At 38.3% G+C, this 14,822-nt stretch overlaps 1 protein-coding gene across 1 annotated transcript in view; it reads right to left on the minus strand.

Annotated features, from left to right (window-relative positions):
* LOC107661223 (anthrax toxin receptor 2-like) overlaps positions 1–14,822 on the minus strand; it is a 62,361-nt gene extending 47,539 nt beyond the window's left edge. Inside the window, exons 1-10 of the mRNA XM_016450722.1 lie at positions 14,361–14,822; positions 11,478–11,549; positions 9,317–9,388; positions 8,989–9,070; positions 7,126–7,230; positions 6,970–7,038; positions 6,649–6,729; positions 4,774–4,834; positions 4,511–4,606; positions 3,028–3,097 (exon numbers count right to left, since the gene is read on the minus strand). Of these exons, the coding sequence (XP_016306208.1) occupies positions 3,028–3,097; positions 4,511–4,606; positions 4,774–4,834; positions 6,649–6,729; positions 6,970–7,038; positions 7,126–7,230; positions 8,989–9,070; positions 9,317–9,388; positions 11,478–11,549; positions 14,361–14,488 (836 nt within the window). The 5' untranslated portion in view covers positions 14,489–14,822. The remainder of the gene's footprint in view (positions 1–3,027; positions 3,098–4,510; positions 4,607–4,773; positions 4,835–6,648; positions 6,730–6,969; positions 7,039–7,125; positions 7,231–8,988; positions 9,071–9,316; positions 9,389–11,477; positions 11,550–14,360) is intronic.

Here is a 14,822-nt window from a genome sequence, read left to right on the forward strand (position 1 = left end):
GACTTGTTTTTTCTGAAAACAAGACAATAATTTTTACTTGTCTAGAAAATACTTCTTGATTTAAGATTTTTTCGATATTTTGGCTGGAAACAAGACAAAAAATCTAAGCTAGAAAAGCATTTTTTGCAGTGTAACCCACACTTTAAAATCTTTCACAGTGCTGCACTGTAATGTATTTTTTGGTCTCTTGAGGGCTTTTACATGATATTAGCTTGAATTGTCATAGCCTTTTTAAAATCTAATCCTAAGGCTGCAGGATGCTTGTAAAGGATTTTTTCCATGTTAACTAGGTCTGTGTGCTGAATGGATGAGAGGAGAGGCTAATTCAGCTGACATACTCAATACATGCAAATGAGAGGCAGACTGCTAATCAAGCTGGATATGTATGTTTGGTGAAGAGAAGAGAAGCGATCCAACAAATGATTTTATTTCCTTGCAGTTGACACTCTAAAACTCCTCAGATGACCTTTTTTCGATCTTTGTTGGACACAAAGTAGTTCTGGAGAAACATTTATGAGATGCTTTGTGAGAACTGATTACATTCAATCAGTATTCTTGGACACTGCAATTGGCAACAAACACCACAATCAATGAAGGCTGATTTATCTTCAGAGGTACTCTGAAACCACAATATGTGCCAGAATGTTCCATATCAAAGGAGGAAACTTTGTGATAAACTCTAAAAGGCATTCCCAAAAGGTTCCCAATTACATTTATATTGAAATCAGGTGAATCCCATGCTAAACATACAAAGCTGTTCCTGAAACTGACTGCCTCATCTAATGGTTTTCTTTTGTCAAGAAAAGCAGAGTAGAATAAAATGTGACAGAAGTTCAGCAGAATGAGTCAAGCACATGGACACAAAAGTGCTCTTGCCGTCACAGAAGGCCCCTCATAGCACAACAGGAGACTGAGAGTGGTGTGTTAGCTTGATTTCTTGTCACAAAGCACATGGTGACAGGAACTGAAAGTGACGTAGCTGAATGGGACGAAACAGGTGTAACTAACGGTATTATTGCATTATTGAAGGCCTAACATATGCATCAGCCCTCACAGACTGCAACACAATGCAGTTTCAGCAAAGTTAAATCTGTTAGATTCACTGCCAAGTAATGACATCACATTGTTTTAACTGTTTTTGTGCCAAGTTAAAACTGTTCGGATTACAATAAATAAATTATACCATCTTCCCATTATACCATCAGTTAGAATAATTAAAAAAATATTGGCACCTTAAAGAACTTCAATTTGGTTAGCTACTTCTTGTTAGTAGCATGTAGCATACACTACCATTGGGGATGTATAAGGATGTATTATACTGATCAAAATAACTTTTCTTTTCTTTCCTTTTTTTAACTATTCATTGAAGGATCATGAAAAAAAAGATCATGGTTTTCACAAAAAAAATATTGACATTTGATAATAATAAGAAATGTTTCTTGAGAACCAAATCAGCATATTATAATGATTTCTGAAGGATCATGTGACACATTTAGCTTACAATATATTAAATATTATAATAGAAAACAGTTATTTTAAATTGTAATAATATTTAACATTTTACTGTATTTTTTATCAAATAAATGCAGCCTGAGTGAGAATAAGAGGCTTCTTTCAAAAACATTTATAAAATCTTACTTAAACCCAACAATTTGAATAGTAGTATAACTAACTACTTTTCCACAAGAATACACTGATTGTAGTGTATTCAAGTTCAAATTATGATTAGCTTGTAGTTTGGCAAGTAGCTTTCCAACACTGGCGAAAACATCCAATATGACATAAGATATGAAAAGCATCAAACTTTCATTGAAAAAGAAATAAACCATTCAGCATTTTAGAAAGACTGACCATCATCATCTAGCAGAGTGAGAGGAGGAGCTCTGGTGGAGGCAGCGCTGCCATGTTATCTGGGCGCATTTCCCACCCCATGTGCAGATGGAACTTAAATGGCAGCCTGACAGATCAGATTGATTATTGATGAGGCACGTTCCACCACTCGTGCTGCAGGCAGGTGTCAGGTCTGTTCCTCAGTTATTTTTCTCACTCCGCTGTTGTTGTGAAAACGCAGGTGAGGACATGCTGCTGCCAGACAAAAGTTCCTCACCCCCTCCAGCCAAAGACTCTAAGGGACGGGGCCAGCCAGTGCTAATGGGCAGGCTGACAGATGCCCTAGATCCTGGTCTGACGAACCAACAGCTGTCATTGCAGATGAGACCTGATATCTGGCGCTACGTCATTGAACCACAAAGACCATTTAAATCCCCAAAAGACACTATTTGATATTACCTAGTGGACTGTTGAGCAAGGATTGTTCAGGACAACTCATATACAGTATGTTTGCATATATGCTATAAATGACATGAATTGTTTTCTGGGTGGCATATCCTGGATATGCTTCCAATCAAAAATATGCAGTTTTCTGAATGCAAACTGGGCAGATGCATAGACACATTCAGAGAGTGGTAGGAAAAAGACAGAGAGAGAAATTTCTAGCAAAGGTGTTGCAGGTGTTATGTGGTAGCCTACTGTCAGTATGCGGTGAATTATTTAAATGGGAGTGTGGAAAAGGGAATCGGTGCATCTGTCGCACATCCTTTTAAAGCCCTCCACCAGATGTGTTTACTAGCCGTTCATAGCAGCAAACTACTTAATGGGTCACAGTTGCCAGCCAAGAGTTAATTAAGCAAGCCTTCTGAATGGCGACCACGTATAGGGGATCAAACGTCCTGGTTAAGTCAGACCATAATTTCACACAAGCTGCTCACAGCTAATCCCAGAGCTACACAGGGTGCTGCGTCTCACAGTTATTTCAATAACATAATGCTGTACCTTGATATTTTAGGCCGGTGTATCACAGAATAATTTAATTGGGTCACAATGTTTTAACTTAAAGTTTGCGCAATAGGCTGTAACTCTCGGTTCAAGTGGGGTTGAAATGACACAAGATACTTTAAAGTACATCTGCCTTCTGTACATCTGGAGATCTCAGTGACACTTGCTGCTTTATGAAACATGAATACTCACTGTCCCACTGAATACAGCACTGGAGCAGGACACAGGACATAGTCATTCTTCACCTTGCTTGGCTTCACCTCTGCAAAATGAATAGAAAGTTGACCGTGTTATGATCCGCTGCCAAACTAGCTAGAGAACAAACTCCCCCCAAGATGAGTACCGCCAGGCCATTTGTTATGATGTAGAGGCTCACTAGAACTGCTGACGTGTGCAGTCGAGTTTAGGGAAGAGTGCCATTTTTTTCATCTCACTCAAAAATTATTTCTTTGTCGCATCACTGCTGAAGGCAACCAGAATTCAACGTTTATGTATTTCCTGTCTGGTTACAAAAGCATTGAGCAAGCATGTGGATGCCATATGTAGATCTGTCATCTAATGATACTGCACTCATGAAGGAAAAGCCATTCAGAGTCTGGTAGGGACAGAACTAAAGAGCTAACTGCAGTGGCTATATAGCATGTGGCTGCTTATGTAAAACCATACATATATGATTTTTATACACAGTTAAATAAATAGTTCACACAATTTACAATAACATACTTAGCTACATATGATACCAAACCTTTATGACTTTATTTATTCAGTGAAACACAAATGAAGATGTACTGAAAAATGTCCATATAATAAAGTATCCATACGATGAAAGTAAGTGGTGTCAAGTGTAGTTTAGGACCCCATTGACTTTAACCGTATGAACCACAGAGGCATTTTTCAAAATATCTTTATTTGTGTTCCACATAATACACATTATATCCACATAATAAAGTCATACAGGTTTGAAACAACATGAGAAAATAAAAGTCAATTTTCATTCTGGGTGAAATTTCCCTTAAAAAAACTGAGCACAAAAATACTGTTGCTTTAGATCAGTGGTTCTCAATCTTTTTGATATGTGACCCTGGACCACAAAATCAGTCTTAAGTCGCTGGGGTATATTTGTAGCAATAGCCAAAAATACATTGTATGGGTCAAAATTATAGATTTTTCTTTTATGCCAAAAATCATTAGGACAGTAAGTAAAGATCATGTTCCATGAAGATATTTTGTAAATTTCCTACCGTAAATATATCACAACTTAATTTTTGATTAGTAATATGCATTGCTAAGAACTTCATTTGGACAACTTTAAAGGCGATTTTCTCAATATTTTGAATTTTTTTGCACCCTCAGATTCCAGATTTCCAAATGGTTGTATCTCGGCCAAATATTGACCTATCCTAACAAACCATACATCAATGGAAAGCTTATTTATTCAGCTTTCAGGTGATGTATAAATCTCAGTTTCAAAAAATTGACCCTTATGACTGGTTTTGTGGTCCAGGGTCACATATATAAAACCATAATATATAAACAGAAACCGGGAGTGTCAATGTAGCTAAATGAATTAACCACAATTCATTTTGAAATTCCAGACGTTAAACAGAGGAATAATAAAAACAATCAGGCTAAAGAGTAAGGTTGAGGTCAATATATGCAGTATAATCATACTTACTGTTAGTAGCTCCATCCACTATGAAACTGCAGACCACTCCTTCTGTTTGTCTACCCAGTGTGAACCCATTCCCTCTCAAAACAATGTCAAAGGACTCTGTGGTATGTAAACCAGATGAGGACATAATGAGAAGCACTCCTGGGTATTCACCCAAATCAAAGACCATGTACACGCACGCACAAACACACACACACACACACACACACACACACAAAGGCAATTTCATCCACCCTGACAGCTGTAAAAGCACTCAAAATGCTTACGGTTCACACAGACGCTGGACGGCTCCACTGTTAGGATCTCTGTGCATGATTGCTTGAGGATCTGTATGATAAAAATGTATTCAAATTAGTACTTGTCACTGCTGAATCACTGTATCAGCTATCACAGTGTCTGGGTGTTTAGCATTCACGCCGGGGATGTTTGCTATGCCAAATCAAGCTCAATGAGACGAGCATCACATACTGTAGTGCGGTGTGGGATAGACCCGTGTCAGCCATTATGGGGAAATTATGCGGTGCCATTTTCCCTCTTCAGCTCTATTAGAGACTGCAGGCTGACATTATCATATAAACAGGCCTGTGAGAGGCCACCATCGCTTCTCCCATCATCCACATAAATCAACAGAGGGCAAACTATGCAAATCTCTGTACACAGCGGGCAAAAAGACAACATTAACAGAAAGATATGGTCCTCCGAATCGCCTGCAGTGGAGATGAGGCTTCAGACTGAAGTGGAGGACACATATAAAACAGGCTGATTGAATATGACACCTGATAAACTCTGCTATCATTAAAGGGGAGAAGGAACACTGACTGAACGTCAGGGCTGAAAGATACTCAGGATGGTCTTTATGACTCTTTAATGAGTTATGAGATGGAAAGATACAAGGGAGGTTCATCGCAAGACATTTCAACTTTTCTTTGACGTGTCTATACACACACAGGAATAGACTTTAAGCATTAGAGCATCCACCTATCTATAATTATTACGCAGATCTCTAGAATACTTGATTCTGATTGGTTAATCATGAAAAAACAGCAATTATTAGCATATATTTATCTTTTGTATCATTGTAAATTAATTTTTTATTATTTTCAGGTTTCAATTCAATGCATCCTTGTTGAATATAATTATTAATTTCTAAAAAATAATAATAATCTTACTGACCCCAAACATTTGATATTAAATATTTTAATGAAGCCACAAAAATAAAAAACCTTCTCTGCAATCAATCAAAACATTCTTGGAATATTAAAATATGCCTGTTTAAATCTATTCTTTAGGCTTTTGCTTTTTGCAAAATCTCTGTTAAGTCTCCTTTAGGCCCCGGACTGCAAAGCTGCACAGATGATCTCAAATCCTGGAAATCTGAGCAGAGAGCAACATGAGGCCAACTAGCCCAACCTCCAAGATTACTAATCACCGGAGAATGCCTGTGTTTTGCTGGGCCTGAAACTCCATTTGGCCAAACAAGCTTACTTAGTAACAACATGATGGGTCTTTTTTTCATATCTCTTTTTGTGCACAAAACAATAAATTACAAGGAGGTCCTGTCTTTTGTCTCGCATGACTAAACCTGAAAAATATCCAAGAAACTGATTCCTGTGGTCACAAAACAACACACCCATGTACAAAAACACTGACCTCAGCTGTTGATGGTTTACTGATGGCAGAAGATGTTCAGCCTACATACCATGTTTACAATGTTAAACTGCATCTTCGGTAAATGTAATGCACATAAAGGGGCAAACATGCACGGAAAAATTGCTGAGGAACATTTCAAAGCATCATGAAGCAAATGGAAAGCATCACAAATGCAAAAAAAAAAAAAGATAATTGCAAAAATACATCCATTTTCAAAGAACACAAGAAATATTCCCAAAAATGGGCTGTATACTCAGTATAGTTCAGTTGAGGTGATGTGCTTGTTGTCGATTCTCTCAGCATTTCTCCCTTGAGTAAGCCATTTAACCCCTTTTTGCTCCAGGGGGCTGTTCACATAAGAAGTCTACTGTAAGTCACTTTGAAGAAATTGTCAGCTAAATGACTACCTAACAGTTCAATGGATCTATCTTAGTTGACTAGAACCTATATCACACCTTTTGGGATGGGTGCCCCTGGCATGGAGAACTTACCGAGTTCACAATGCCTTTGAGAGCTTGAAAGCCTCCTTTGACTGGGAACACTTGCTCCCTGGTATCAGCCACATCGGCAAGCTGTTGGCAGGCAAATAGAGAGATAATCATAACAGGGCTGAAAGCCAAGCAAAAAAAAAAAATGTGCTGTCATTTCCTCTCCTTTAACTCAGTTTACAGAAACAGAAAGAGAGCAGCAGCCCTGTAATTACAGGCAACTCTGCAAAACCCCTGCACTTGGGGAAGCTTTAGAGAGCATTTTAAGTGTTAATCGCACGTTTTGTGTAGTTTTCACACTATTTTAAAATCTGTCAGTATTACCTGTTCTTCATCAAAGTCCTTTACGCCGACACAGTACACACGAGCCCCAAACGTCCTTGCTTCATCAGCCTATATACACAACAAACAGTCATAACAATGCAATTGTTCGTTGCCATGAATTAAGAAAAATATGTATGATGTTAGATACCAGCTCACCTCATCCTTAGTGAGTTTATGGATATACGGTTCAAGCTTTCCATCAGTCAAAGCCACAATGATACTAGAGGACTTTTTGAGCTGTTCTTTCATTTGTGCAGTTGCCTGGAAAGAGGAAGGGAGTGATAGTTGTGCGAGTAGAAACATATCTATTTTCTCAAAAATTGCAGGGATGTATAAAAATGTATATATAAAAATATGTGACCCTGGACCACAAAACCAGTCATAAGGGTCAATTTCTCGAAATTGAGATTCATACATCATCTGAAAGCTGAATAAATAAGCTTTCTATTGATGTATGGTTTGTTAGGATAGGACAATATTTGGCCGAGATACAACTATTTAAAAATCTGTAATCTGAGGGTGCAAAAAAAAATAAAAATACTGAGAAAATCGCCTTTAAAGTTGTCCAAATGAAGTTCTTAGCAATGCATATTATTAATCAAAAATTAAGTTTTGATATATTTACGGTAGGAAATTTACAAAATATCTTCATGGAACATGAACTTACTTAATGTCCTAATGATTTTTGACATAAAAGAAAAATCGATAATTTTGACCCATACAATGTTTTTTTGGCTATTGCTAAAAATATACCCCAGCGACTTAACACTGGTTTTGTGGTCCAGACCAGGGTCACATATTTCAATTATCTATCATTGTATCAAAGACACTGAACTCATCTTGAGGCCAGATTCAGGACACTGAATGTGGTGTGTTTATTTAGAAAGATGTAATTACACCTTATCTTGGTCATGAGGGGAACGTCTCGGTTACGTATGGTACCTCGTTCCCTGAAGGAGGGAACGGAGACGTCACGTCGGATGACCGACGAATTGGGATCTCGCTTAGAGAGACCAATCTACTTCGAGTGTAAACTAAACGAGCCAATGCACATTGGCATGCGATTATTGCATCCAGCTGCCGCTGATCACAGCGTGAGTATAAGTAGGCAGCAGATGCAGCGCATATTCAGGTTTTCGCTGAGGAGCCGAGCCGGTGACCCGGCCGCTCAGCGCTGGTACAGGAGCTGTGGCGACGGGACGTGACGTCTCCGTCCCCTCCTTCAGGGAACGAGGGTTACCATATGTACCCGAGACATTCCCTTTCAGTCGGTCACTCTCGACGTCACGTCGGATGACCGACGAATTGGGATCCTACCAAAAGGCCACAGCTACTGCCCCTTCCAGTGTCCTGTGGAAGCCACCTGCGCCCCTACTTTTTGGCGTAGGCCAGGGCTTGCACAAGAGGACCAGCTACTGCTGCTATGGCACTCTCTGAGTCAGTAGATCCTTCCTCAGAGGAATCGGCCCTCGGCGACGAGCGGGCTGAGGCGCTGCCACAGGCGGCCGGGTGGAGGCAGCAGCTGCACGCCCGGGGCAGGATGTACCTGGCACGAGAGCCCACGAAGAGCATGCTTGACTGTAGTTTTATCACTACGCAGAAGGTCAGGAGCAGAACGATAGAACCGCTCGGCTCCGAAGCGAAAAGCTGAATATGCGTTGCATCTGCTGCCTACTTATACTCACGCTGTGATCAGCGGCAGCTGGATGCAATAATCGCATGCCAATGTGCATTGGCTCGTTTAGTTTACACTCGAAGTAGATTGGTCTCTCTAAGCGAGATCCCAATTCGTCGGTTATCCGACGTGATGTCGAGAGTGACCGACTGAAAGGGAACCAGAAAGTTTACCCTGTTACCTTATTTTGTTTATTTCAGAACAAGAATAAATTCAAGGAAATACAGTCAGTCAAGTGTATTTACACTCCCGTGTCTGCACATTAGATTTTTTTTAATGAATTAATTTCTTAAAACACACACAAATTCCATTCCACGGTTTATCATAAAAAGCACACCATTTACCTGTTTAATTCCTTCATGCATGTAGGTCTCTCCTGCTGGTTTGACAGCATTTAAATACTTCAGACCTTCATTTATTTTTGCCCTGATAATGAAAAGCAAGGAATATTCTAATCAGTGTACACGGAAGAAATATTCTACTAAATGTCATGCTCACAATAAGATGTAATGGTAATTTCAGAATCATGTAAAACCATCAACACATGAAGGAAACCTTTACACCATAAATATTTACTCCTCTTTAATGTACTGTACAACACAAACACATGGTGTATTACTAGTTTTCATACACTAGGGACTGCAAACACTTCATGCAAGCCTGATTCCGTACCTGTCTCCAGTGAGCTTTAACACAATCTCTGCTTTCGATGAAAACACTATGAAGGACACGCGCATATTTGGACTGGAATAAAAAAATGAGAAAAATGGAAAAACATTGTAAATGCATGACAAATGGAAAATCAAGTACAGCTGCAAATTCTAGTTGGACACATCTCTTTTTTAACCACAGCAGAAAGCTCATCAGAAGAGACTTGATTTTATAGCTAAAAACAAGCATTGCTGCAAATGATACAGAGAAATCCTTTGATATAGAAAGTCTGGCTGTCCTCATGTTCTTTTCACAACTATCAGAGTTGGTTTAGGAGTAAGATAGCCAATGTGACCAGCTAATAAAAGCTTGTGACTGGGGAAAAAAATCATTTCTGCTTGGACCAAGGAAGTGATTAATTGATATGCAAACAGTGAACAAGGTTGTCATGTGTGATTCATGCAGACATCCTGTTGGTGATTAAATTTATACCTGTCACTTCCTATATTTATTCCTCTTACCATCCGCAATAAGAGTAGGGCAAACAAGCAGCCACAAAAATTTCTGCAAAGCAGTGATGCAATACAGATGTGTATTTGGACCTATGTCAAGTTCAAAAAGTAGAACAATGACATTAATACTGGTATGTTTCATTGTTCAAGATATAGTGATATTTTACTATTATTTATTTTAAATTATAGTATTTATTACCATTATTAATAGGCATTTATTTTTATATTTGTCAGTTTTCATTTAAACTTCAGTTTAAAAGTTTTAGTAATTTTAGTATTTATTTATTTATTTATTTTTTAGCTTCAATGTATTTTTATTTCAGTTTTAGCTTTAGTAATTTTAGTACTTCACCATATATATTTTATTTCAGTTAGTTGCCCTGGCAACAATTATAATACTAGTTAAAGTTTTTAACTAATATTTATTTTATTTTCAATTTTATTCCAATTAACTGAAACATTTGTTAATAGTTTTAGTTAACTATAACAACACTAATGCTATCATGCAACCTGCTGGTTTATAAAACCGGGGATTTTATGTCCTAACGATATTGGAACAGCATTCTTTTCTCAGAAAGAACTGACACATAATCTGACAACAAATATATAGCTGATTATGACAAGTACATTTCAATGAAGCAGTTGGTCTTTTTCACAACCTTCTGTCAGGAAAGCTGATACAGCATAGGAACATGTTGGGTTCCTCTACACATTTGAAGTCAGGTCTCAGGACTGAGCATAAGGAGAGGTGCTGCTTTTTCTCACTCAGAATGACATCCAATCCACAACCATCCCCCACGTGAGATACTCAGAGAGAATATCCAAATGTATCCAAGCAGCCAAACTTTGATCAAATCAGATGAAGAAGAGGCAAGAGAACTGAACATTTCGCAGGCTGATTAAGTGATAAATACAACAATCGCCAAATGGTATTACGATACCCAGCACGAATGAAAAATTGTCCAAAAAAAAAAATGTTCCTGAATATATAAAGAGTATAGGTGTACTGTAACCTACTTGTATCGTCTTTCTGCTTGGTCCCTTATTACACCATAAAACAACACACGAACCCCTCACACAGCTCTTCAAGGTAATTCCTAAATGATATATTCATACAGCAGGTCCATTCAATGCTTAAAAAAGCACCCTAAAAAGAGCCAGTGCAGACCACATGGCACAACAGAAGACCATCAAAGTCTATGGCAGACTGCACTGGTCTTCCTGCACTCATGACTTAAAGTACATTGGCTGCGTCTTCTCCTTTCATGTGTGAGGGATAAGTGTGCTGTTGGATGGTTGCAGTGCAAATGGCCATTCTCACAGCCCAGAAGACTGAGCCTCCTTGCCACCCACTCCCACCTGCTCCCATTGCTATTTTCTCAAGCAGACTGCTTTCTTCTGGCTAGGTCGCTACCGTCTGTACTGGCACATACATTGAGTCAACGTTACATAAATTCACATTCATCTGGCGATTTTTTTTATACGCTTTGTTTTTTTTCCCCCCACTGTAGGGCCATCTCAGAACCGGATGTGTAGCTGCCATTTAGCCAAGTTAACATTTAGCTTTGATTTAAGTTGTGATGGATATTTCCTTTGATGTGGTAGATTGAGAGGTACATTCAGAATTTGTACAAGTGACTTGTCTGGTAGCATTAACCTAGAATATTTACCTCACAAATCTCTCTGTTAGATTTTTGACGAAGTCATAGATCTGATCCCAGTCGGTCGAAACACTCCCAGATCTGGAAGGAAGCACATGAAAAACAAAGTCAGCACTAAAGAAAAAACAGCTTGAGGCAATTATATTTAAACCCTTAAGTCACATCTCCCCATCTGGTTATAGCAAGTGTTGTGCTGTTTATTACATTGTGGCAAAGAAGCTGCTGAGTCAGTTACACTTCATTGTTAACAGTCTCAGAGAAATGATTTCTGTCTTTAAAAGGCTCAGCACAGACCTTGTGCTATGATAACAACATATGAGTCAAGACACTTCATTATAGCTGCTGACCACTTCAGTTCCCACTCAATCCTGAAACCATTGCATCACTCCAACACCGAAACATCAAACTACCGGGTCAGTGGTGGATGTCCGGCGTATATGTAATAGCAAATGAGACAAAGACAAACTAACTGTGGAAAAACATCTGACTATATAAATTACTGTTCAAAAGTTTCTTATGCTCACCTAGGCTACATTTATTTGATTAAGAAGTCAAAATGTACAATAAAAGTGAAAAATATTGTGAAAATTATTCTGCAATAAATTCCTGTGATGGAAAAGCTGAATTTTCAGCAGCCATTAGTGCAGTCTTCAGTCTCACAGAAATCCTTCAGAAATCATTCTAATATGCTGATTTGGTGCTTTAAAAACATATAATTATAAATGTTGAAAATAGCTGCGCTGTTCAATATTTTTGTGGAATTCTCAGAATGAACAGAAGAGTACAAAAGAACAACATTTACTTGAAATAGACATTTAATGACATTTCAATTGTCTTTACTCTCACACTAGATCAATTTAATGCTTCATTTTTGAAGAAATGTATTCATTTCTTTTGTATGAAAATCTCACTGATCCCAAACTTCTGAATGGCAGTGTAATTCCAAAACAGAAAATGTTTGTTGTCCATTAAAAAATGTTGGTAGATAATAAAACTGGCGCAAATTAACTGGCCAAGCGAACATGGTTATTAACCAATGCTGATAGTCTCAAAATAGTAAAATATCAGCCTATTAATTGGCCTGGCTAAATACAAAAAACAACTTTTTTTAAAGATATTTAGCAGATAAACAAGATGAAAATATCCAACAAAGCATAACATGTATTGTCCTTTTCTTGAACAGAAACAGAACTATAAGCATGAATAAGTTCTGTGGATTTATATATGCTATTATGTCAATTTTCTTGTTCTTAGCAAACACTCTTATAACAATGAGGCTTATACTTCTGTTTGGTGTAGTGTACAATTCATGTTACAGTGACAAGTAATAATGGGAAGGTAACAGGGAACACAAATGTTGCCAAGCTAGGACTCCAAAAGCCAAAAAGGAGTCTATAGCAAATACAAAAACACCACACAAATCAACATCAAAAGGAGCTGTGTTAATGAATGCATTGCCAAAATGCAACTGTATACATCCATACTGAGATGAGTTCATATTCATTTTGATTACTTTTCCATTATTGCAAAATCTGTACATATCACAACATAAAATCCATGAATCATTTCAAGTGAAAGTGGACTTCTGAGACATTAACCTCAATGCAATGCAGTCTTTCATGAGAAAAGTGTATAAAATGTGCCCTTGATGTAATAGCTGCAAGGTAATTGAACTAATAATTATAGTCCACTGCATGTGCTGAGAACATTAAACAAAAGCGATTAGAAAATCATTTTTTATGCATTGTCTTCTTCCTTGTCTCAAGCCAAGGTCAGAGAATCTAGATAAGCATTAGTGGGAGCATCAGAGAACATCAAACTACATCAAATGAGAGAAACGGTCTGGACCTGTGAAGGGAAGTTTGATTTCCGGCCACAGACATTTGAGGCCGGATCTGCTGGTCTTGACCAGTCATGATGCCTGGCTGGTTCTGTGCTGCTCGAAGTTCTTCAAAAAGAGGAAAGAGCATATCTGTGCCATCATCCTGTAATATTTCCAGACAGGATGGAGGACTGAACTGAGGCCAACAACGATTCTCAAAGGAATCTAAGTTAATATGAAACATTGCACATGCATATGAAAGTTAGACAGACAGTTAGAAGGATGGATAGACAGATAAGTAGACACAAAGAGGGACGGATATTCTTCTTGAACTTGTGTACATCAAATATATATACAGAAAGAGATAGACAGACAGACAGACAGACAGACAGATAGACAGATAGACAGATAGATAGATAGATAGATAGATAGATAGATAGATAGATAGATACAGACACAGACACAGACACAGACAGACAGACAGACAATGGTCAAGACTTCAGAAACAGAAGATGTTTCTCCCCTGCTTTTACGATAACCAATCTCCCAGCACCAAACGAAACTGCTTTGTGTCTCAAGTCTCAAAAATACTTTATTTCAGCTAAGTGTCTTTCTAGACAGACAGATAGACAGATAGACAGATAGATAGATAGATAGATAGATAGATAGATACAGACACAGACACAGACACAGACAGACAGACAGACAATGGTCAAGACTTCAGAAACAGAAGATGTTTCTCCCCTGCTTTTACGATAACCAATCTCCCAGCACCAAACGAAACTGCTTTGTGTCTCAAGTCTCAAAAATACTTTATTTCAGCTAAGTGTCTTTCTGTGTGGCCCTGGTCGCCAGGAGTGTCTGGCACACATGTAAAATCAGGTCAAACTCCGGAATAGCTGGCACGGACATGTACTGACTCTATTCACACCTTAACCTACAAACACAAGCTTGGTGTGATGTAAACATTATTCAACATTATAAACAGTAACTCTGTGCGTTATACATATTTATTTTTTTGTCTTGAGAAGTTTGAATTCAGAACAGCATCAACGTTTGCGAGTACTTACCGGTCCAAAACAAAGTAAAGGTCATAGGCTCCGTGACAAGAAGGGGTTTCTGCTTTAAGGGTTGAAAAACATAAACAGAAGAAAAACGTTGCCGTGATTGCCACGGTCCAGAGAGTTTCCTTTGTCATGACTACGTGTTTTGAATCCGCTGTATAAAATCATAAAAGGGGGCCTAAAACTGACTTGAATTACGTTTTCTTATATGAAGTGACATTAAAGCAATGTCAAGTTCAAAACAACGGCGCTGTGTCCCCCGGTCTGGCGCAACATTGTCCAATTTATAGCGTTGCAGAAAAGGTCATCTTCCTGTGAAACATAGGATATGCAACGTTACACATCTGGTTCTTCACTTGTCCGTTTTACGCCACCCCTAAAACAAACCGCTCGGTGTCAGTTTTTGCGAGTGATGACTTGGAAAGCGCAGCTAAATTGTTTGAAAAGTTCTTTGCGAGTTCGGGCAGT

Source organism: Sinocyclocheilus anshuiensis, unplaced genomic scaffold (genome assembly GCF_001515605.1).
Source record: "Sinocyclocheilus anshuiensis isolate Anshui unplaced genomic scaffold, SAMN03320099.WGS_v1.1 scaffold1365, whole genome shotgun sequence".
NCBI classification, from domain to species: domain Eukaryota; kingdom Metazoa; phylum Chordata; class Actinopteri; order Cypriniformes; family Cyprinidae; genus Sinocyclocheilus; species Sinocyclocheilus anshuiensis.